The 24,220-nt window shown below is 46.3% G+C and overlaps 1 protein-coding gene across 1 annotated transcript in view; it reads left to right on the top strand.

Moving 5' to 3' along the window:
- The window catches only part of exoc3l1 (exocyst complex component 3-like 1), a 74,021-nt gene that overhangs the window by 20,353 nt on the left and 29,448 nt on the right, over positions 1 to 24,220 (top strand). Inside the window, exons 6-9 of the mRNA XM_020933679.2 lie at positions 5,186 to 5,404; positions 12,857 to 12,927; positions 13,002 to 13,119; positions 13,219 to 13,344. Coding sequence (XP_020789338.1) covers positions 5,186 to 5,404; positions 12,857 to 12,927; positions 13,002 to 13,119; positions 13,219 to 13,344 — 534 coding nt within the window. The remainder of the gene's footprint in view (positions 1 to 5,185; positions 5,405 to 12,856; positions 12,928 to 13,001; positions 13,120 to 13,218; positions 13,345 to 24,220) is intronic.

Raw genomic sequence — 24,220 nt, 5'->3', positions numbered from 1 at the left:
AAAGTTTCAAATAACTTTGTGAAAAAAATAATAATAATAATCTTGCCATCAACTAATTAAAAATAAAATAAAAAACTATAACTTGATTAAGTTTTAATGTCACATTTAAAAAGGTAAAAATGAATACATTAAAACTATAAAAGCCCTATCAAATAGGTTTTTTTAATAGTTTTTTTGTAACCTTTTTAAATGGAACCTAAAAGCTTTAAAGGCACATTTATAGTCATTTACCCATACATCCCCTAGCCTGATGAAGGATAAGCCCTTCTTTACGTAGCAGTGGTTGCCCCTGTAGGCCAGTACAGTTATTTCAATGTCCTGCATTCTTGTACAGGCTTGTGGTGGAAACCATTGGTACCGAAAGAAGGGCTTATTTTGCATCAGACCGACTCTGGGCCACATACAGGCAAGAGAACTTTACAGATTTTATTCTCAAATGTTTCAAATATTAATTTGAAAAGTATATTTGATAAACAAACATCAAGAAAATCATGACCAAACAAAAATCCTAACAATAATGATAACCTCAAGGTTGAACTGTTTCCCTGTATCATAGATCAACCTTCCTAATGGCCCATCATCATGTTTTCTGGCCAGCCATTCCATCCACTCAATTACAGCAATGTGCTCAGATAACAAATGATCTGTTCTTTTCCCCCTCAGCCTCCAGACCTGCTCTTTCTAAAAGCGGCATGCCCTCTCAATATGTTGCGTATGTATCTGTGTTTGGATCTACCCAACTCCTGCTGTGGTTAACTGTGTAACTGTGGTATCCCAACTGAGGCAAAATCCGATATGCTTGCTATTCCTCACTGATAACAGACGAGCCTACTCTCACATGCTGAGCAATGATGGGGACTAAATGCCTCCTTGATCTGCGTTCTACAAGCTGTAGCACTGGCTTTCTTTCACCATTATTTTGCACACCCAGCATTGCAAATACCTATGTCTTCTTCCTCTTCCATCCACCAGCCATTCTGCCCTTTCCATACTCCAACAAAAAGCAAACATTTAAAATGATTATATTAGATTGAATTGATGACATGAATTACATGATATCATCTAGCCAGTTTGTCTCCTCAGCCTTTGCCTCTGTCCAACACACATCTCTTATTTTTTTGGCAATTCTTGTAAGTGTTGCTGATCTATTCTATTTCCTCCTTCCTTTTGTCTTAAATTGTTGTATAATGACACTTTTTCTACTTGACTTGATGAAAGGAATGTGATTTCATTATTATCTTCCTATTTTAAGGCCATTTTCATGTTGATGATAATGGTCACTTTTTGCTTGAAAAACGGGCCATATCTCAGAAATGAAATAACATACTGTATAAAGATCATTCTAAACCCACATGTACATTCTTAAAGAATAATATTGAACATGTTACCATCATTTTAGTTTGAAAAATACTGTTATGCAAAAGCCTTGACCAGAATGTTGTAGAGCAGTGGTTTTCAATAGGTGAGGTCCACCAAAGAGCCACTGGGGAGGTACGATACATGTAGACTAAACCAGGACTGAACCAGGACTAAACCAGGACTAAACCAGGACCGGAGGTGCACCTACGTAGACCATCGGGACTGGCACAGAGCTCCGCTTCCCACGGGGCTAAGTGCTGCCATTGTCCGATCGCGCTTTATGGACACACTGCTCCATGGGCTCAGGGTTCTCCTTCTCTCTCTCTCAAGTCCAAGGTTAGTCCTGGTTTAGTCCTGGTGTCCTACTGATGTTGAGTGATATTAAAAATATCCTCAATTAGGCTGCATGAAGTAGAAAATGATTTGCTGTTGCAAAATTCCTTCATGAATGCACTTTAAAAATACAATATAAAAAAAAAATAATTATCAGTTGTTATTGTGTGTGTAGAGGACCAGGGAAGGCACACATGTCTGGCACCATGGTCCTTTCGGTCACCACATGTGATCTTTGACACTATATTTAAAGGTTAAACACAGGTATTTAGCAGACGTTTTTATCCAAAGCAAATTGGCCTCGCAGCAGAGAGATTGATGCAAACCACTGTTCCAACGTGCCCATATAAGTGACCTTTCAAGTCAACAAAGAAAAGCACCTTGGAGGTAAAAATAATATGGGTCTAGGGCCCTGAGTAATATATAAATAACTTTTTCAGAGATCTAGACAGTTTATTTTAGTTAAATATGACTATGATAATAGATTTAACGTAACAGTTTATTAAAAATAAGAAGATATCAGAATTGAATTCCTTGTATCAAACAAAGTAGAAGAATTACATTATACAACAATTTAAGACTAAAGTAATTTCCTTTTCCCTTTTCTCCTGGAGCCATTTTGGATTTTATGTACACCAGCCACTAGGGGGCGCACCCCAACTTGTATCCATAGATTTTTAAACACCTTAGGCCCATATCTAGCACCCTGCCAAAAATCAAAAACTTTTCCAGAGGTGCACGATTTTCATGAATTCCCCCCTGACTAAAACTCAAACTTCGTTACAGCCACCGAAGGCCCTGCAGCTGTTTCTTTACTTCAGTGCTGCGGGGGGAGTCACTGATTTACCCAGATACCACTGGAAGAAAAATTCATTCAATATTTTTTCTTGAGCCTTCACTGAACACCTTGAAGGCTCTGAGGTTCCCCTGTGAAAGAAATGCTGTTTGCACAACAAATGTATGACTCTTTCATTTACATTTCCAGTAAAAGTGCGCTATACTCTACTTTTTAATTAATTAATTGGTTTTGCATATAACATGCGATTAATCGCAATTAATCGCACTCGAACTCATGCGATTAATGAAATTAATATTTTTTATATTTGCCCAGCCCTATAAAAAATAAATAAAAATGAAAATCGGTTAGTCCAGGCGGTGGGAGGGGGTGGTGGTGGTGGCTGAGATACCGTGCCCGCAAAGTGAGGACCGGGGTGGGGTGGGGTGGGGGGTGACTGGACTGAACCAGGTCTAAACCAGGTCAAAATCATCTAAACCAGGACTAAAACCAGGACTAAACCAGGTCTAAAATCAAGATTAAACCAGGACTAAAACAGGATTTAACCAGGACTAAACAATGGCTTACCGTATCTCCTCTTCGCGTGTACGCCACATGCACCGAGTCACCTTTTACATGCCACTGTTCCGTGAAAATATTATCCCGAAAATATTCTCAGACATAAAACCGGTCCGTGGCGCAGAAAAGGTAGGGGACCACTGTGTTTATGGCACAATGTATGCAGATGCACACTCCACGTTTGGTATTAGGAGCAGGAGTTTGGTTCGGTTTTCCCCATTATTCATTCCAGTATGGTTGCTTGTGCTGTTTTAGTGAAATATTAAAATTGGTTTCATGACATGAGTGTCATCTGAAAGTGTGGTAAATAATCATTTTCATTCATTTACATTATTGGCACAGCTCTCAAGAAAACGGACCCTGGCCCCAGCTCCAGTAGCTAGAGTCTGGTTTCAAGTGACACTTCTAACATAGAAATAGACAGTGTAGAGGAAAAATCATCAGAAAAGTATACATCATCCAATGATATATCTTATGAAAAAAACAACAACAAAAGGACAAAGAAGAGAAAAGATAGGTCAGTGGCACTGAAATATTGTCAGAGAGGTAAAATGTTACTTTAATATCTTTTTGTTTTTCATATATTTTATTTAATACCTACATTTACAGCGATTTTGACTGCAGCATCAAGGCAGGGTTTGACGTTAAATAGTTGTGGCAGTTCTCGACCGTGCAACCTTCCCAACAATGACATCCATCTGACTTTGGTGATTTTAAACTGAGGTTTAATTTAAACTTTATTGACAATTTTTATTATGCATACCAACATATTGAACTCCAGATAATCTATTCATAGTATAGTTAAAACTGCTGTACCTTGTAAAATTTAGATGACTTAATTTCACATTACACATTTTATTCTAATGGCAGCTATGTGCTATCTAATTATAATGTGTTTAAGCATGTAAGTGAACAAGGAACTTGTTGTGTGGTTACCTGCCATGTTTGCCCTAACAGTTGTGAAACATGCTTTTAAAATTGTTCCAGTGAATAATTAGGGTGTTAGAATATGGGTAAATCAGCAATGAGTGTAGAACACTACTTAAAATATTTTATCTTTATTCTTTTAATTTTCTTATTTATTTACAGCTCAAGGTCCAAGAAAAGTGGTGGCCAGGTACAAGAAAATTTTGAAGATCTTCAAGCAAGGTGGCACAATGAGTCAAGCCTTCAAAAAGTATGGGAAGGACCACAATACAGTTGTAATTACAGCTCCGATTGCCGACTGTACATAGTCACCCCAGAAAAATACTAAGAAATTATTGCAAACTTACAGTAAATCTGTGAAGCTGTCAGTGTTTGCAGCGCAATGTGCATTGGCTATTTCTGAAGACACTTACATAGAGCAAAAGATCCAAACTTTAAAGAGTCTAAGAGTCAGGGAAGCTATTTCCTTTTAAAACAAAATAAACAAATGTATGAATGCTTAAAAAATTTAAATTGTGTGAAGTTTTTTAAATGTGTATTACGTTAAGGTAATCTGTAAAGTTCTCTTGCCTGTATGTGGCCCAGAGTCGGTCTGATGCAAAATAAGCCCTTCTTTCGGTACCAATGGTTTCCACCACAAGCCTGTACAAGAATGCAGGACATTGAAATAACTGTACTGGCCTACAGGGGCAACCACTGCTACGTAAAGAAGGGCTTATCCTTCATCAGGTTAGGGGATGTATGGGTAAATGACTATAAATGTGCCTTTAAAGCTTTTAGGTTCCATTTAAAAAGGTTACAATAAAACTATTAAAAAACCCTATTTGATAGGGGTTTTATAGCTTTAATGTATTCATTTTTATCTTTTTAAATGTGACGTTAAAACTTTATTGTTAAGTTATAGTTTTTGTTTTATTTTTAATTAGTTGATGGCTAGATTTTTGGCTAGTTACTGGGTAGTTACTAAGCGTGACTCGTGATTAATTAAGTCTTTGTTCATTATTAATTAAGCCTTTGTTCATGCTTTATTAAGGCTAAATAAGCTGTAGTTATTATAAAGTGTTACCCAACTGGTTGCTGTGTGATATGTCACTTTTGAAGCTACCATTTTTAATTACAAAAAACTCATATCTTATGGGTGGATGGTAGTTTTAAAGTTTGTCAGACTTTAAAACTACGACTTAATTGTTGAACATTTTATGCATTTGACAGGTTCTGAAGGAAGCCGTTTCGGCACGCTTCCGTAATGTTTCCTACCTTCACACCCGAGGTCCTGGTCTGGCTGGTCATCTGTCTGCCATCCAACACGGCATCATGTCTGATATAGCCACAGTGACCCACCTGCTGGAACACTGTGTGCCACAACATTATTGCTTAACCGCAGCTTACTTAAGGGCCAGCCATCGTTGTTTGCATTCTCATCTGGCACAGGTAAACTGAATTCTACCAAAGTTGCCTGAAAACTCTGCTCAGTTGTATAGCAGTGTCCATACTCCACTAATACTATTAATTACTAAATCAGTTTTGTTTAGGGTTTGGGAAGCTATGGTTCTGTATATTTTTTTGGTAAATTTTCAGTATAGTAAAAAAGAAAAAAAAAAAGACAAAGCAAGTTGCATAAGCTATTCAAAGCAAGCAAATTAGTGTTCCTGCAGGAAGATGCAGGAACTGAACATTTCAATTACAATGTTTTTGGCAAGCATTTTCAAAACAATAAAAACAAAAAATTAACATGGTCTAAATATTTTTTGTGTTAGCAATTCCATCCATCCATCCATTTTCTTCCGCTTTTCCGGGACCGGGTCACGGGGCAGCAGTCTAAGCAGGGACTCACAGACTTCCTTCACCCTAGACAAGTCCTCTGGGGGAACCCCGAGGTGTTCCCAGGCCAGCCCAGAGACATAGTCCCTCCAGCGTGTCCTGGGTCTTCCCCGGTGCCTCCACCCGGTGGGACATGCCCGGAACACCTCCCGAGGGAGGCGCCCAGGAGGCATCCAGAACAGATGCCCGGGCCACCTCAACTGGCTCCTCTCGACGTGGAGGAGCAGTGGCTCTACTTCAAGCTCCTCCCGTGTGACTGAGCTCCTCACCCTATCTCTAAGGGAGCACCCAGACACCCTGCGAAGGAAACTCATTTCGAGCACTTGTATCCGCGATCTCATTACTGCAGACGCTGCACCGATCTGCCTGTCAATCTCACGCTCCATCCTCCCCTCACTCGTGAACAAGACCCCAAGATACTTGAACTCCTCCACTTGAGGCAGGGACTCTCCACCCGGAGAGGGCAAGCCATCTTTTTCCGGTCGTGAACCATGACCTCGGACTTGGAAGAGCTGATCTTCATCCCAGCCACTTCACACTCGGCTGCAAACCGCCCCAGTGCACATTGCAGGTCCTGGTTTGATGAAGCCAACAAGACAACATCATCTGCAAACAGCAGAGGTGAGATCCTGTGGTCCCCAAACCGGACCCCCTCTGGTCCCTGACTGCGCCTAGAAATTCTGTCCATAAATACAATGAACAGAGCCAGTGACAAAGGGCAGCCCTCGTGGAGTCCAACATGCAGGAACAGGTCTGATTTACTGCCGGCAATGCGAACACAGTTCCTGCTCTAGTCATACAGGGACCGGACAGCCCTTAGCAAAGGGCCCCCAACCCCATACTCCCAGAGCACACCCCACAAGACACCATGACGGACAGGATCGAATGCCTTCTCCAGATCCACAAAGCACATGTGGAGTGGTTGAGCAAACTCCCACGAACCCTTGAGCACCCGATGGAGAGTGTAGAGCTGGTCCAGTGTTCCATGACCAGGACGAAAACAACATTTCTCCTCCTGAATCTGAGGTTCAACTATCAGCCGGCTTCTCCTCTCCAGTACCTTGGAATAGACATTACCGGGAAGGCTGAGGAGTGTGATTCCCCTGTAGCTGGAACACACCCTCTGCGAACCAACAAGGCCCAACAGGACTCCTTCTTCAGCCTGTTGGCATCCCTTACTTCCGGTGTCCACCACCGGGTTCGGGGATTGCTGTCGCGACAGGCACCACAGACCTTACGCCCACAGCTATGAGTGGCCACATCAACAATAAAGGCAGAGAATGAAGCCCACTCGAACTCCATGTCCCTAGCCTCCCCCGGAATCTGGGAGAAGTCCTCCCAGAGGTGCGCGTTGGCGCATTGGCATGAAGCCCCCCGACAACATAGCTCCCGGGATCATTTGGGCACTCAACCCCTCCACCACGATAAGGTGGCAGTTCAGGGAGGGGGTGTTAGCAATTGATACCCCATATAACTGCAATACCCCCTCTTTAAAGTGAGAAAAAATGCTTTTATTAATATACAAATTAAGTCCATTAAGGTTAAATAAATATCTTAAATTTAACAAAACTAAGAATAGAGATGCCCTACAGTAGGATAAAACAAGAAAAAAAAAGTTCTGTATATTGTGTTAGATAATTTCCTATTTTACTTAACCTCTCTCCCCGAGACAAATTATGCACTCATTGGCCTTAGAGCTGCTTTTCTTTCAGGTATGCTAAACTTGCCACTGCATGTGGACCTTGTAGTTCTGGTCATCTGTTCAGACGTTAATGTGACAAACCTTTTGAGTGGTGGAGCCACTTTGTTAATAATCCTGAACAAAAAGGTTTAGTTTTGTCCATTTATAAATGTTATCTTTAGCTAAAAGTTTTATCTAGGGAATCGTCCGGAATGGCAGCTTGTATCATAATACAGAGTGGCAAGCATCATCAGAGGTTACTGAGCAGAACATTTTGCACTTGTATAGCAAATATAGCAACTATGAACTATTAATGTTATGAAATGAATACTATGAGATTATTGTTCACAGTAGTGCATCCATCCATCCATTTTTGTCCGCTTATCCGGGGCCGGGTCACGGGGGCAGCAGCCTAAGTAGGGACTCCCAGATTTCCTTCACCCCAGACACGTCCTCCAGCTCCTCCGGGGGGACCCCGAGGCGTTCCCAGGCCAGCCGAGAGACATAGTCCCTCCACCGTGTCCTTGGTCTTCCCCGGGGCCTCCTCCCGGTGGGACATGCCCGGAACACCTCCCGAGGGAGGCGTCCAGGAGGCATCCGGAACAGATGCCCGAGCCACCTCAACTGGCTCCTCTCGATGTGGAGGAGCAGCGGCTCTACTCCGAGCTCCTCCCGTGTGACTGAGCTCCTCACCCTATCTCTAAGGGAGCGCCCAGCCACCCTGCGGAGGAAACTCATTTCAAGCGATCTCGTCTTTTCGATCAAGACCCAGAGCTCATGACCATAGGTGAGAGTAGGAACGAAGACTGACCGGTAAATCGAGAGCTTCGCCTTTCGGCTCAGCTCCCTCTTCACCACAACGGTCCGATACAGCGACCGCATCACTGCCGAAGCTGCACCGATCCGCCTGTCAATCTCACGTTCTGTCCTTCCCTCACTCATGAACAAGACCCCGAGATACTTGAACTCCTCCACTTGAGGCAAAGACTCCCCACCCACCCGGAGAGGGCAAGCCACCTTTTTCCGGTCGAGAACCATGGCCTCAGACTTAGAAGAGCTGATCTTCATCCCAGCCACTTCACACTCGGCTGCAAACCGCCCAATGCACATTGCAGGTCCTGGTTCGATGAAGCCAACAGGACAACATCATCCGCAAACAACAGAGATGAGATCCTGTGGTCCCCAAACCGGACCCCCTCCGGCCCCTGACTGCGCCTAGAAATTCTGTCCATAAACACAACAGAACCGGTGACAAAGGGCAGCCCTGACGGACTCCAACATGCACCGGGAACAGGTCTGACTTACTGCCGGCAATGCGAACACAGCTCCTGCTCCGGTCATACAGGGACCGGACAGCCCTTAGCAAAGGACCCCGGACCCCATACTCCCAGAGCACCCCCCACAGGACACCACGAGGGACACGGTCGAATGCCTTCTCCAAGTCCACAAAACACATGTGGACTGGTTGGGCAAACTCCGATGAACCCTCGAGCACCCTATGGAGAGTGTAGAGCTGGTCCAGTGTTCCACGGCCAGGATGAAAACCACACTGCTCTTCCTGGATCTGAGGTTCGACTATCGGCCGGATTCTCCTCCCCAGTACCCTGGCATAGACCTTACCGGGAAGTCTGAGGAGTGTGATCCCCCTATAGTTGGAGCACACCCTCCGGTCCCCCTTCTTATACAGAGGGACCACCACCCCGGTTTGCCAGTCCAAAGGTACTGTCCCCGACCGCCATGTGATGTTGAAGAGGCGTGTCAGCCAAGACAGCCCCACAACATCCAGAGACTTCAGGTACTCAGGGCGGATCTCATCCAACCCCGGAGCCTTGCCACCAAGGAGCTTTCCAACCACCTCAGTGACTTCAGCCAGGGTGATGGATGAGTCCGCCTCCGAGTCCCCAGCCTCAGCCTCCTCCTCGGAAGCCGTGACGGTGGGATTGAGGAGATCCTCAAAGTATTCCTTCCACCGCTGGACAACGTCCCCAGTCGAGGTCAGCAGCCCTCCCCCCGCACTGTAAACAGTGTTGGCGAAGAACTGCTTCCCCCTCCTGAGGCGCCGGACGGTTTGCCAGAATCTGTTTGAGGCCGTCCGATAGTCCTTCTCCATGGCCTCCCCGAACTCCTCCCAGCTCAGAGTTTTTGCCTCCGCAACCGCACGGGCTGCAGCACGCTTGGCCCACCGATACCCGTCAGCTGCTTCAGGAGTCCCCCGAGCCAGCAAGGCCCGATAGGACTCCTTCTTCAGCTTGACGGCATCCCTTACTTCCGGTGTCCACCACCGGGTTCGGGGATTGCCAATCAACAATAGAGGCCGAGAATGAAGCCCACTCGGACTCCATATCTCCAGCCTCCCCCGGAATGCGAGGGGGAGGCTGAGTTGAAAGTCCCCCTGACAGAGGGCTCCGCCAGACATTCCCAACAGACCCTCACTACATGCTTGGGCCTGCCAGGTCTTTCCGGCTTCCTCCTCCGCCAGTGAACCCAACTTACAACCAGGTGGTGATCAGTTGACAGCTCAGCCCCTCTCTTCACCCGAGTGTCCAAGACACGCGGCCGGAGATCAGATGACACGACTACAAAGTCGATCATCGACCTCCGGCCTAGGGTGTCCTGGTGCCACGTGCACTTATGGACACCCTTGTGCTTGAACACGGTGTTCGTTATGGACAAACCGTGACTAGCACAGAAGTCCAATAACAAAACACCGCTTGGGTTCAGATCGGGGAGGCCGTTCCTCCCAATCACCCCTCTCCAAGTGTCACTGTCGTTGCCCACGTGGGCGTTGAAGTCCCCCAGGCGAACAATGGAGTCCCCGGTCGGCGCACTGTCTAGTACCCCTTCCAAGGACTCCAAGAAGACCAGGTACTCAGCACTGCTGTTCGGCCCGTAGGCCGACACCACAGTCCCCGACCCGAAGGCGCAGGGACGCGACCCTCTCGTTCACCGGGGTGAACTCCAACACACAGTGGCTGAGCTGTGGGGCAATGAGCAGGCCCACACCAGCCCGCCGCCGCTCCCCGTGGCCAACGCCAGAGAAATGGAGAGTCCAGCCCCTCTCAAGGAGTTGGGTTCCAGAGTCCAAACTGTGCATGGAGGTGAGGCCGACTATATCTAGTCGGTAACGCTCAACCTCCCGCACAAGCTCAGGCTCCTTCCCCCCCCAGCGAGGTGACATTCCATGTCCCCAGAGCTAGTCTCCATGTCCGGAGATCCGGTCGTTGAGGCCCCCGCCGTCGACTGCCGCCCAGATCTCTCTGCACCGGCCCCATATGGCTCCTCCCGCGGGTGGTGGGCCCACGTGAGGACGGCCCCACGTCGCTCCTTCGGGCTACGCCCGGCCGAGCCCCGTGGGGGAGGGCCCGGCCACCAGGCGCTCGCTGACAAGCACCCACCCCAGGCCTGGCGCCAGGGTGAGGCCCCGGTGACGCCAATCCGGGCGACGTAACTGGCCTGAGTGGACATCATCATATGGGTCTTCTGAACCGTTCTTCGTCTGACCCGTCCCCCCGGACCTGTTTGCCTTGGGTGACCCTACCAGGGGCATGAAGCCCCCGACAACATAGCTCCCGGGATCATTCGGGCACTCAAACCCCTCCACCACGATAAGGTGACGGTTCAAGGAGGGAGGACAGTAGTGCATGTATGTGTATAATACTTTGCTGGTGTAGTAATGTCATGCAGTACTCATCAACTATTTATCTATTTCATCCAGATCCATTTGATCGTTTTACTAAAGGACATCCGCTGCCTCACACAGATAAAGTGTTAAAGTGGTTTGCCACATGTTTTTGATAATTTGCATTAAAAAAGTCTCATCTCAAAGTCTATCCAGGATGAACAGGAGCTTGTTTATGGCCTTCTTCTCAGCCACAGAGGGCGAGGGAGTATTATGCAAAATGTACTTTTGGAGCTTGGTATTGCATGGTAGAAAGATTCAGATTCTGAATCTGAATCTTTCTACCATGCGATAGCATTGGGCCTCATTTATGAATGTTTTCTTCTTCTTTCGTAATTTACACTTTAAGACGATACTGAGAGAACTCTGTGCCAGATTGTTCTTTGTGCCAAAGTGTTCTTAAGCAGGTGAATTCCTTCCTGACAGTTGTGCCTAATTCACCAACATCCAGCAATGAACACCTCCACACTCATTTACATTTCATTTCCATAGAAAATTTAAATGTATTTAGCCAGAAATGCCCTCTTTGGCGTTATGACATATGAAAGCGTGAGGGAAAGAGTGAATGAGAAAGTCTGGTGGAGTCTACAGACTAGGGCTATTTTATAGCTTCAGTTGTGATTTCAAATGTCCAAATTCACAGTGGCACGTATAGGACAGACTGAGGTTCACTGCAGCCAGTATAATGTCTGTTAGACTACTATAAGACACCTCATGAATGTTATTGGATCATGTAGTAATAGAAAATAATTAAAATTAAATGCAATGTGTATGTATGAAAAAGAAAACTAAGTTGTTGTGCATAAAAGTGACGATTTCTGTTTACAATTGCTTAATAATTATGCCTGAACTTAAATTTACTAATTTGAAATGTTTAGTAACCATTGGCGTAGATGGATTGTCTTGAAAAGGGAAAAGGGGGCAGATAACATAAGATTACTCTTCTTTCTGCTCCTTTTCATTCATTTCTTGTATGTTTGATGGTGTAACAGTGTTGATGTCTTTTTATACTTTATGAATGAAATAAATAAACAAATAAATGATTTCCTTTAAAAAAAAAATACAAAATTAAAGAAAATATATAACTTACAATCATCCCCCCAGAAGAGCTGGAGGAAGTGTGCATGGAAAGGGAAGTCTGGGAGTCCCTGCTTAGACTGCTGCCTCCGCGACCCGGCCCCGGATAAGTGGAAGAAAATGGAAATGGAACAATCATGGAGGAATTAGAATGTTTTGTTGCATTGTCAGAGTAATTATTGTCTAAAACAATAGAATTTTTGTTCTTACGCATGCTCTTGACTGTTAGTAGGATTTGTTTTTCGAGAAGAACATTTTCAGTTAAAGTTTTTCTGAATGCCAAAGATGATCGTAAGTAGGCCTTAATTTGTTCTTTAGAACATTTCATGAATGAGGCCCATTGTTTTTTGGTGAATATATACTTTTCAAAACAATAAAAGGTAACGTGCATATAAAAATAAATACTCAAATTACTAATTATGAATAGTACAGTTACTCTTTCATTTTGAAAATTAAATTAAAGGAATACATTGTAGTATTTCATCATACAAGTTAAGATTCAACTGACACAATAACACAAAAACTCTTCCTTAGAGATCTTCCTTCTCTCTAGTGATAAATAAATGCATAAACAAATGGTGCTACCGGTTACCATTATATAATTCAAGACATTTTTTTTTTATAGGTAATTAGTTGGGACTTGGAAAGTGGGGAAATTTTTGCTGTACTCTATTGGGTGCTGCACACTTATCCCAGGTACAGTATGACATATCTTACCTAATCTGATTGCTAAGTGCTAAAACTATATAAGTAAAAAGACTATGTTGAAGCACTGAAATGATGGGTCACCCCGAGCTGGCGTCTCTGACAAACCAAAACAATTTGGGTGCACTCATTTCTGCAGAAGGACTGGAAGAGCTGCTGAACAAATACGTGAGCAGTGTCCGTGTGAGTCACATATTTGTACCATATCCCAATTATTTTCATTATTTAGCCCTATCATGTAGTACCTTACCTAAAGTAATTATACATGTTGTTCTGTTGCAGACAAGTGTTTCTGAATGGATGCACAAAGCGATACAGGTGGAGCTACAAGACTGGCAGAGGGAGCAGGAGCCAGAGACAGATCATGAGGGATTTTACCACACCAGTCTGCCAACAATAATAACACAGGTACTCATTCTTCAAATGCCATGGTTACGAAATCACCATAATATTATTTTGAGATAACATGTTAACCTGTTACCATCCACCTAATGTTGGCGTGTGCACAATAGCACTACATACCCAAATGCCGAGCTTATTAAAAGAAAACCTTAGAACCCACATGATTGTGTGAGGCACCATTTTAAAGCTTAGGCCTTCTAGTTTCTGTAGATGCATATGAAGACTGTGAGTGCTGCCTAACCTACAGTACAGTCAATTAAAAATTTTATTTTTTTGCTTCGAAAAAATAAAAAATAAAGGCCTTAGCTTGGGCATACTTCATGCTAGGCAAGTTGTTGGCAACAACTGTGTAGAATTTCAGACCTCTAGGGCAAAGGGTTTTGATGCTGTGAGCCTTTGTGTATACAAAATGACAATTCGGCAAAAGATTGCCAAATTTGTGCCAAAATAATAATTATAATAATATAATAATTATTATTGTTATTATAGTACTAATTCTTTCTGAGCTTTAGGCATGTTTTCTCAAGAAAAAAACCTAAAAGTAGCCAAAATTGTCCTCCAAGTGGCAGATCTGCCCACTATGGCCCCTCCCACACCGCTTCTTGTGTCTGTCTCTGTTGCGCTTGTAAACACCGCGCCCGTTTCAAAGACTATCTGCATGTCCCACCCACCGTTTGAAAGCTCTGGTGATAGGCTAAAACAATTTGTCAATCACTTTCTGGAAGATCCAATGACTGAAGAGATTTCCAGTAAACAAACTGATGACGCGTGTGTAAAGCCAGGAAGTACATGGGTACGTTAGCTTCTTCAGCGGCTTGTCCCAGCTAAACCACGGCACCGACAACAGCGGGGAGGGTCTCATTTTGAAGCTAAGAGTGTGAGGAAAACAAGCGTACCCAAGAGCGCCAAGAGAAACGGAACTCAGAGAGGGAGAAGGCTCGGAAAGGCAACATATATATTTTCATTCACGCATTCATCCATTCATACGGACGAGGATTTTCTGAATTATTTACCCACATGAAATTATTTTATGGAAAAAACAACTTGATATTCTTTTTCTGTGGATTATTACGGACTTATTGAGTACAACCTTTCATGGATTGAATGCGTTTTGGACCGACAGAACTGGCTCGAATGTAAGAAACGCGTATCTTATTCTTTGATTATGATGTGAATTTTTAAGTTATCGTGTTTTGGGCTCATTGTACTGCATAAAATGAATGATATGGTTGTTTTATTGAGAAATTAAGATTTCAAACGATGTATGGCATGCCAGTAGTGAAAACAATAATGAAGGTGAATATACAGAGTGAACATTTTTTATTGGAAAATCACCTGCCGGCGGGCGGGTGGATGATAAGTGGTTTTAAAACATTACCTGGAATATCTGGAATGATATCTCTTTGTGTGTGTATATATATATATATATATATATATATATATATATATATATATATATATATATATATATATATATATATATATATATATATATATATATATTTATATATATATATATAATATACACACACACACGCATATATATATATATATGGTTAGCAATGAGCTAACCAGTGTGGGTCCTTGGGCAAGACCCTTCATGCTACTGCCCACCTCATACAATGATGAGAGAGAAAGAAACGTATGACATGCCGGCTCAGACGTCGCCCGGCCAAACAAGGTCTGCATCAGGTGCTGGGGAACCAGGGCACCTTGATGAAAAATGGGCTACTGGAACACGGCAGAAATGGGCGAGATGCGAGAACAAGGCTCTGTTGGAATGCTACTACTACAGTAACCCTAGGCAGAGGGGTTACATGAACAGGATGTGGGAGAAATGGTTATTACAATACCCACAGTCCAAGCTAACAGCCAAACAACTAGTAGCTCAGTGTTCCAACATCCACAAACGGCAACTGCTATCACAACTAGAGATTGATGAGGTACAACACAAATGCCACGGCAAGGGGGAACCAGTGTGCCAGGTCAGAGGGGAGTTGACACCAACTCCCCAACCAGAGATTGGGTATGAAGCCCCAATAAGTATCATGCTGAGCGAGGTAGCAACTGACCTGAAAGATAAGATCATGGCCCGAATGAACACAAGGCAACCCCGATGCCAGTTACAGAGGCTAAGTGAAGTACCATCTGAAAGTCTCCTAGACGATGTGAATGCAGCACTGAGAGCGATCCCTACCACAACAATCACTGAAACCAATGAGCTGATATACACTTCAGCAGCAGTGATCCTAGATGTGTTGGGCTATAAGAGCAACCATGGGAGCCATGCGATACAATACCCACCATGGCAAAGACGGTTAGAGGCTAAAATCAAGGAGGTGCGGAGAGAAGTGAGCCAACTGTCAGAGGCCCAGAAAGGTGCAATGAAAAAGCAAGTGGCCAAGAGGTACAACCAGTTGCCCATACCTGAAGCACTCGAAACTGCCAAACAAAGGCTCCAAGCCTTGGCCAGCCGCCTAAAGAGGTACACACGAGATAACGAGGCCAGACGAATAAACCGGCTGTTCGCAACACAACCGGCGAAAGTGTACGCTCAGTGGCAGGGTAATAACACCAGAGCAGACCCACCAAGGCTGGAGACTGAGAGGTACTGGAAAGGCATATGGGAGAGGGAGGCATCACATAACACCGATGCACAGTGGCTGGTGGATCTGAGAGAAGACCACAGCAACCTCCCTGAACAGAATCCAGTCACCATCACAGTGGCAGACATCCAGGGAAGAGTCTCAGGTATGAAAAACTGGACTGCACCGGGCCCTGACATGATCCATGCGTACTGGCTAAAGAAGCTCACTGCTCTCCACGAGCGCCTAGCAGCACAAATGAACCAGCTGCTAAGGGATGGGACTCACCCTGAATGGTTAACCCAAGGGCGTACGATCCTGATCCTAAAGGATCCCTCAAAGGGTGCAGTCCCATCCAACTATCGGCCAATAACCTGTCTCTCCACAACATGGAAGCTCATGTCAGGCATCATTGCTGCTAAGATAAGTGGGCACATGAATCAATACATGAGTGCAGCACAGAAGGGTATCGGCAAAAACACCAGGGGAGCCAAACACCAACTCCTGGTTGACCGAACAGTCGCCCGCGACTGCAGAACCCGTAAGACCAACCTGTGCACTGCCTGGATTGATTACAAGAAAGCCTATGACTCAATGCCACACACATGGATCACTGAGTGCTTGAAGCTGTACAATATCAACAGGACTCTAAGGGCGTTCATTGCGAACTCGATGCGGTTGTGGAAAACCACCCTTGAAGCCAAGGGGAAGCCACTTGCACATGTGTCCATCAAATGTGGCATATACCAAGGAGACTCACTGTCCCCACTACTGTTCTGCATAGGCCTGAACCCCCTCAGCCAAATAATCGACCGCACTGGCTATGGATACCGACTCAGAAACGGGGCCACCATCAGTCACCTCCTCTACATGGATGACATCAAGCTGTACGCTAAGAGTGAGCGAGACATCGACTCACTGATCCACACCACAAGGATCTACAGTACAGACATTGGGATGTCATTCGGGCTTGAGAAATGTAGCAGGATGGTGACAAAGAGAGGGAAGGTAGTCCACACAGAGGGGGTGTCACTCCCAGAGGGAACAATAGCAGACGTTGAGGACAGTTACAAGTACCTTGGTATCCCACAAGCAAATGGCAACCTTGAAGAGGCAACAAGGAAAGCGGCTACAGCCAAATACCTGCAAAGAGTGAGGCAAGTCCTTAGAAGCCAGCTCAATGGCAAGAACAAGGTGCAGGCAATCAACAGCTACGCCCTGCCAGTGATCAGATACCCTGCAGGGATTGTAAGCTGGCCAAAGGAGGAGATACAGACCACAGATGTTAAGACACGAAAGCTCCTGCCTGACCATGCATGGAGGGTTCCATCCCAAATCCAGCACCCTGAGACTGTATGCAGGCCGGAAGGAAGGGGGCCGAGGACTAGTGAGTGTGGGAACCACTGTCCAGGATGAAACATCCAAGCTCCTTGAGTACATCAAGGACAAGGCCCCGGCAGATGAGGTGCTCAGAGAATGTCTCAGACAATGGGGTCCAGAGGAAAAGGTGCTGGTGGGACCATCATGGCAGGACAAACCCCTACATGGGGCGTACCACCGGAACATAACTGAAGTGGCTGATATCAAGAAATCCTACCAGTGGCTTGAGAGGGCTGGTCTGAAGGACAGCACAGAGGCACTGATCCTGGCTGCTCAGGAGCAGGCCCTGGGCACTCGAGCAATAGAGGCCCAGATCTACCACACCAGACAAGACCCACGGTGTAGACTGTGCAAAGAGGCTCCTGAGACAGTCCAGCACATAACTGCAGGGTGTAAGATGCTGGCAGGGAAAGCATACATGGAGCGACATAACCAAGTGGCGGGCATAGTGTACAGAAACATCTGTGCACAGTACGGGCTGGAAACCCCAGGATCAAGGTGGGAAACACCTCCAAAGGTTGTGGAGAACGACCGAGCCAAGATCCTGTGGGACTTCCAGATACAGACTGACAGAATGGTGATGGCGAACCAACCAGACATAGTGGTGGTGGATAAGAAACAGAGCAGAGCCGTGGTGGTGGACATCGCAATACCAAGCGATGGTAATATCAGGAAAAAGGAACACGAGAAGCTAGAGAAATACCAGGGGCTCAAGGAAGAGCTGGAGAGAGCCTGGAAAGTAAAGGCATCAGTGGTGCCTGTGGTGATCGGAGCACTCAGGGCTGTAACCCCCAAACTGGAAGAGTGGCTTCAACAGATACCGGGAAAAACAATGGACATCTCAGTCCAGAAAAGTGCAGTACTGGGAACAGCAAAGATACTGCGTAGAACTCTCAAGCTCCCAGGCCTCTGGTAGAGGACCCGAGCTGAATGAGGGTGAGAGAGAGACCTACCACCGTGGAAGGTGAGAAACACATTTTATATATATATATATATATATATATATATATATATATATATATATATAATTATTTTTTAAATCCATGGCTACACATAATACACAGTTCAAAAGAAGGTGTTTAGTGTCATGGGGGTTCAGAAGCCTCCATGATGAGCAGATGAACGATGCCTGTTATGTCACCCAGATTGCTGTCATTGGGGCCCCACCCTGGAGCCAGGCCTGGGGTGGATGTTTGACAGAGAGCGCGTGGTGGCCGGGTCTTTCCCTACGGGGCCTGTCTGGGCACAGCCTGAAAGAGTGATGTGGGGCCATCTTCCAGTGGGCCCACCACCTGCTGGAGAATCCATAGGGGCATGGCGCAGAGAGATCTGGGTGACAGTCAAAAGGAAAAGTCATCTCGCGGAGGAAGGGGGGGGCCGGAGCTTGTACGGGAGGTTGAGCGTTACCGAATAGATATAGTCGGCCATTGGTTGGTGTGGGCCTGCTCATTGCCCCACAGCTCAGTCGCCGTGTGTTGGAGTTCACCCCGGTGAATGAGAGGGTTGTGTCCCTGCGCCTTCGGGTTGGGGACAGGTCTCTCACTGTAGTGTCAGTGCAGAGTACCTGACCTTCTTGGAGTCCCTGGGAGGGGTACTAGACAGTGCACCGACCGGGGTCTCCATTGTTCTACTGGGGGACTTCAACGCCCACGTGGACAATGACACTTGGAGAGGGGTGCTAGGGAGGAACGGCCTCCCTGATTTGAACCTGAGCGGTGTTCTGTTATTGGACTTCTGTGCTAATCACAATTTGTCCATAACGAACACCATGTTCAAGCACAAGGCACATCATTGCATGAGGCACCAGGAAGCCCTAGGCTGGAGGTCGATGATCGACTTGTTGTCATGTCATCTGACATGACAGATGCGGAGTGTCTTGGACACTCGGGTGAAGAGAGGGGCTGAGCTGGCAACTGATCACCACCTAGTCGTGACTTGAGCCCACTGGCGGAGGAGGAAGCCAGAAAGACCTGGCAGGCCCAAGTGTGTAGTGAGGGTCTGTTGGGAGCATCTGGTGGAGCCCTCTGTCAGAGGGACCTTCAACTCACACCTCCGTGAGGGCTTCTCACAGATTCCAGAGGAGGCTAGGGACATGGAGTCCAAGTGGGCTTCATTCTTGGCCTCTATTGTTGATGCAGCGCATCAGAGCTATGGTTGTAACGTCTGTGGAGCTGGGAGCTGGGAGTAGTTCCGGGAGGCCATGGAGGAAGCCTCTGGCAAACTGTCTAGCACCTTAGAAGGGGGAAGCAGTTCTTCAGCAACACTGTTTACAGTGCGGGGGAAAAGCTGTTGACCTCGACTGGGGACGTTGTCCGACAGTGGAAGGAATAATTTGAGGATCTCCTCAATCCCACCGTCACGTCTTCCAAGGAGGAAGCCGAGGCTGGGGACTTGGAAGTGGACTCGTCCATCACCCTGGCTGAAGTCACAGAGGTGGTTGGCAAGCTGGCGAGGCTCTGGATGTTGTAGGACTGTCTTGGTTGAGACATCTCTGCAACATCACGTGGCAGTCGGGGACATTACCTCTGGACTGGCAAACCGGGATGGTGGCCCCTCTGTATAAGAAGAGGGATCAGAGGGTGTGTGCCAACTACAGGGGAATCACACTCCTCAGCCTTCTTGGTAAGGTCTATTCCAAGGTACTGGAGAGGAGAATCCGGCCGATAGTTGAACCTCAGATCCAGGAGGAGCAGTGTGGTTTTTCGTCCTGGCCGTGGAACACTGGACCAGCTCTACACTCTCCATTGGGTGCTCGAGGGTTCGTGGGAGTTTGCCCAATCAGTCCACATGTGCCTTATGGATCAGGAGAAGGCATTCGACAGTGTCCCTCGTGGTGTCCTGTGGGGGGTGCTCTGGGAGTATGGGGTTGGGGGCCCTTTGCTAAGGGCTGTCCGGTCCCTGTATGACCGGAGCAGGAACTGTGTTCGCATTGCCGGCAGTAAGTCAGACCTGTTCCCGGTGCATGTTGGAGTCCGCCAGGGCTGCCCTTTGTCACTGGTTCTGTTCATTGTATTTATGGACAGAATTTCTAGGCGCAGTCAGGGACCAGAGGGGGTTCGGTTTGGGGACCACAGGATCTCATCTCTGCTGTTCGCAGATGATGTTGTCTTGTTGGCTTCATTGAACCAGGACTTGCAATGTGCACTGGAGCAGTTTGCAGCCGAGTGTGAAGTGGCTGGGATGAAGATCAGCTCTTCCAAGTCCGAGGCCATGGTTCTCGACCAGAAAAAGATGGCTTGCCCTCTCCGGGTGGGTGGAGAGTCCCTGCCTCAAGTGGGGGAGTTCAAGTATCTCAAGGTGTTGTTCACGAGTGACGGGAGGATGGAGAATGAGATTGACAGGCAGCGTCGGCAGTGATGCGGTCGCTGTATTGGACCATTGTGGTGAAGAGAGAGCCGAAAGGCAAAGCTCTCGATTTACTGGTCAGTCTTCATTCCTACTCTCACCTATGGTCATGACCTCTGGGTAATGACCGAAAGAACGAAATTGCGGATACAAGCGCTCGAAATGAGTTTCCTTTGCAGGGTGACTGGGCGCTCCCTTAGAGATAGGGTGGGGAGCTCAGTCACATGGGAGAAGCTCAGAGTAGAGCCGCTACTCCTCCACGTTGAGAGGAGCCAGTTGAGGTGGCTCAGGCATCTGTTCTGGATGCCTCCTGGGTGCGTGTTCCGGGCATGTCCCACCAGGAGGGGGTTTCCCCGGAGGAGCTGGAGGATGTGTCTGGGATGAAGGAAGTCTGGGAGTCCCTGTTTAGTAAGGTGGCCCCCGCGACCTGGCCCCAGATAAGCGGAAGAAAATGGATGGATGGATGGATGGGTGCTTAGTGTCCCCTCATTTTATTATCTTTTTTTTTTTTTTAATTATTATTTGCTCGATAAATGGTTAATTATGGTTTGAAGACATGTAGTCCGGTTCCTTATATTCATTTTTTAACCTTAGTGAGAATTTTGGGGGATTTGCTAAACTATATATATTTGGAAAGGTTATAGTATATGGAGTCAGAAAATCAATGTTTGCATTTGCCCACATGTCTGTATGGCGAAATGTTGATTTTAACTGCTACACCCACATTTTCAAGGTCAGGGAATCAAATGGTGCTAGTTACAAAGTTATAAGGGTTAATATGGGAAGGTCCCCATATTAACCCTTAGATTCATAAGTGGGTCACAAATGACCCAGTTTGGTTGTTTTTTTTTTTTGCAATTTCATTGTGTTATTTGCATGTAATACACCATGTTCCTCTAAAAACATGTTTTGTTAGTTTTTTTTATTATCCTGTTGAAATACATCATCAATATGGGTAAAACAAACTATAAACATCACATGCAGTTGGTCAGATAACTCAAAGAGTTTAAAAGTAGCTAACATAAAATTTGTATGTTGGATGTCAACACACAAATTTAGACACAATATGATTACACAGCCTTTTTATTAGACATTTTCTATACATCATCATTATCATCATCACTTTCATAAAACCATAGACTGTATATACGAGTGGACAGATCTAACGCTGTAGCCGCCATGTGCCAAACAGGAAGTTGTCCAGGAGGCTCTTCCAGCTCCTTCTGACTGGCTTCAATGGACTTACATTAGGATCTTGTGGCTCCTGTCTCTGTACCTGCTGCTGTGAGCCTCGACATTTTAGTTTTAAAATGTTTGTATTAACTCACTCAACATGATCCTGAATTTTATTTTTTTTGCTATTTTGTCCATCAAAAAAATCCTATTCATAATATAAAGCCCTTGGGTGGATGAGATCCGTCCTGAGTATCTCAAGTCTCTGGATGTTGAGGGTGTGGCGGGGCTCTATTAAAAACTTGGGCAAGATCGAAATTCCAAGTGCAGGTGGTTTATTGTGCCAGTGTCCAAAGTGCAAAAATCCCACAAACAGTCCAAAAAGTATTTACAGTGAAGAAACAGGGTCGAGTTCAGCGTTAACTGTCCCCTTTAAGATTCTGTTACGGCACACCGACGTTACCTGCTCTGTAACCGGTGGCAGACTGATTAACAGCCAGGAACGGCTCCCTTTTATACCCCGCTGGCTCCTCCCACTGAGCAATATATCAAAATCATTCTAGGGACAAACAATTTAACCATAAACCTACCTTGTCTATGCTACGTTGAGCACACAGTAATAATATACATTTAATGTCAAAAATAATAGCTGAAAAACGTAAAGAAAATCATATTACATAATGTGCGTTACATTATCAGCACCACGGCGCGAACAGCGCCTATTTCAACCAACAGGAAATAGTGGCTCGGTTTGGCAGAGGCACGCCGCGTCGAAGGAGAGAGAGAGACGGCGTCATCGGACAGGTAAGAGACAAGTATGAAATAAATTACTCTAACGTGCTCAAGTGTGCACCCTTGGCAAATTAGTAACGGAGGAAAGAGGGGAAAAGGCGATAATAGTGAATATGGCACGGATGAATGAAACAGCAGGGAAATGGGGAATGAAGTCGTGTGTGCGGGATGACTCAGCGTGTGTGTGCGCGGGCACGCCAGTGCAGACCACGGTTACGTGTAGGGGGGAAAACGCCACCTAAAATCATAGACGGACTGGCTCCGTCACATTATCCCTCCCTTCCGGAAGTTCGACACTGTGGGGAAACCTAGACAGGTAATCAGCCACGACATTCATCTTGCCGGCACGGTGTCGAATGGCGAACCTGAAGGGCTGAAGGGTAAGGTACCACCTGGTCAGGCAACTGTTGTGGTCCTTCATGGTGTTTATCCATGTCAGGGCTCGATGGTCGGTCTCTAGGTCGAACTCTCGTCCAAGTAAGTAATACCGCAGGCTTTCCAATGCCCACTTGATAGCCAGCCCCTCCTTCTCAACAGCAGAGTAGCGGGTCTCACGTGGTTGGAGCTTGCGAGTACTGTTTGTTCTTCTCCTGGTTCCCCTTGAGCCAGAACTGCTCCCAGGCCAACTGTAGATTCGGCGACCTGAACCAGAAACCTCCTGGTGAAGTCTGGACTCTTTAGCACAGGAGACGAGCACAGGTGAGCTTTGAGAGTGTTGAAAGCTTTTTCACAGTCTTCTCTCCAGATGACTGGGTATCGCTGGGTTTTGGCGGTGAGTGCAGTGAGTGGAGCGGCGATGGTTGCAAATTGTGGCACGGACCTTCTGTACCATCCTGCCAACCCAAGAAAAGAGCGTATCTCTTTCTTTGTGCGTGGCCTTGGAGACTTCAGGATTGCCTCAACCTTGTCAATTTGAGGCCTCACCTCCCCTCGACCCATCTGGTAGCCAAGGTAGCGTGTCTGCTGCCGGGCCCATTCACACTTTGCCGGATTGAGTGTCAGTCCAGCTTGCTGGATTCTCTTCAGGACTAGGGAGAGGTGTTGGACATGATCCTCCCAGGTCTCACTAAAGATGACGACATCATCCAGGTAAGCTGCACTGCAATGCTCACACCCCTGGAGAACTCTGTCCATCAGACGTTGGAACGTAGCGGGTGCTCCATGCAGCCCGAACGGCATCACAGTAAACTGAAACAGTCCAGCAGGTGTTTGGAACGCTGTGTAAGGCCATGATGACTCCTCAAGGGGCACTTGCCAGTATCCTTTGCAAAGGTCCAGCGTGGTGATGTATTTGGCTGCACCGATCCTTTCCAGCAAATCATCAATTCTCGGCATCGGATAAGCATCAAATTCGGACACAGAGTTCAGCTTTCTGAAGTCAATGCAGATCCTGAGTGATCCGTCTTTCTTGAACACGATGACTACAGGGCTGCACCACTCAGAGTTGGAAGGCTCAATGACTCCAAGCTTCAGCATTTCTTTTATTTCCTCCTGGAGCTTTCCCATGAGCTGCTGTGGAACACGGTAAGGCCTTTGACGGATTGGACGGCGGATGATGTGTTCGACAACTGCAGTCTTGCTAGGGCTGGCGCAGAACAGGGAGGACA

This window comes from Boleophthalmus pectinirostris, unplaced genomic scaffold (genome assembly GCF_026225935.1).
Source record: "Boleophthalmus pectinirostris isolate CB_2022bp ecotype Guang Dong unplaced genomic scaffold, ASM2622593v1 HiC_scaffold_22, whole genome shotgun sequence".
NCBI classification, from domain to species: domain Eukaryota; kingdom Metazoa; phylum Chordata; class Actinopteri; order Gobiiformes; family Gobiidae; genus Boleophthalmus; species Boleophthalmus pectinirostris.
Note: the sequence above shows the minus strand (reverse complement) of the source record. Positions and strands in the feature narration are given on the sequence as shown.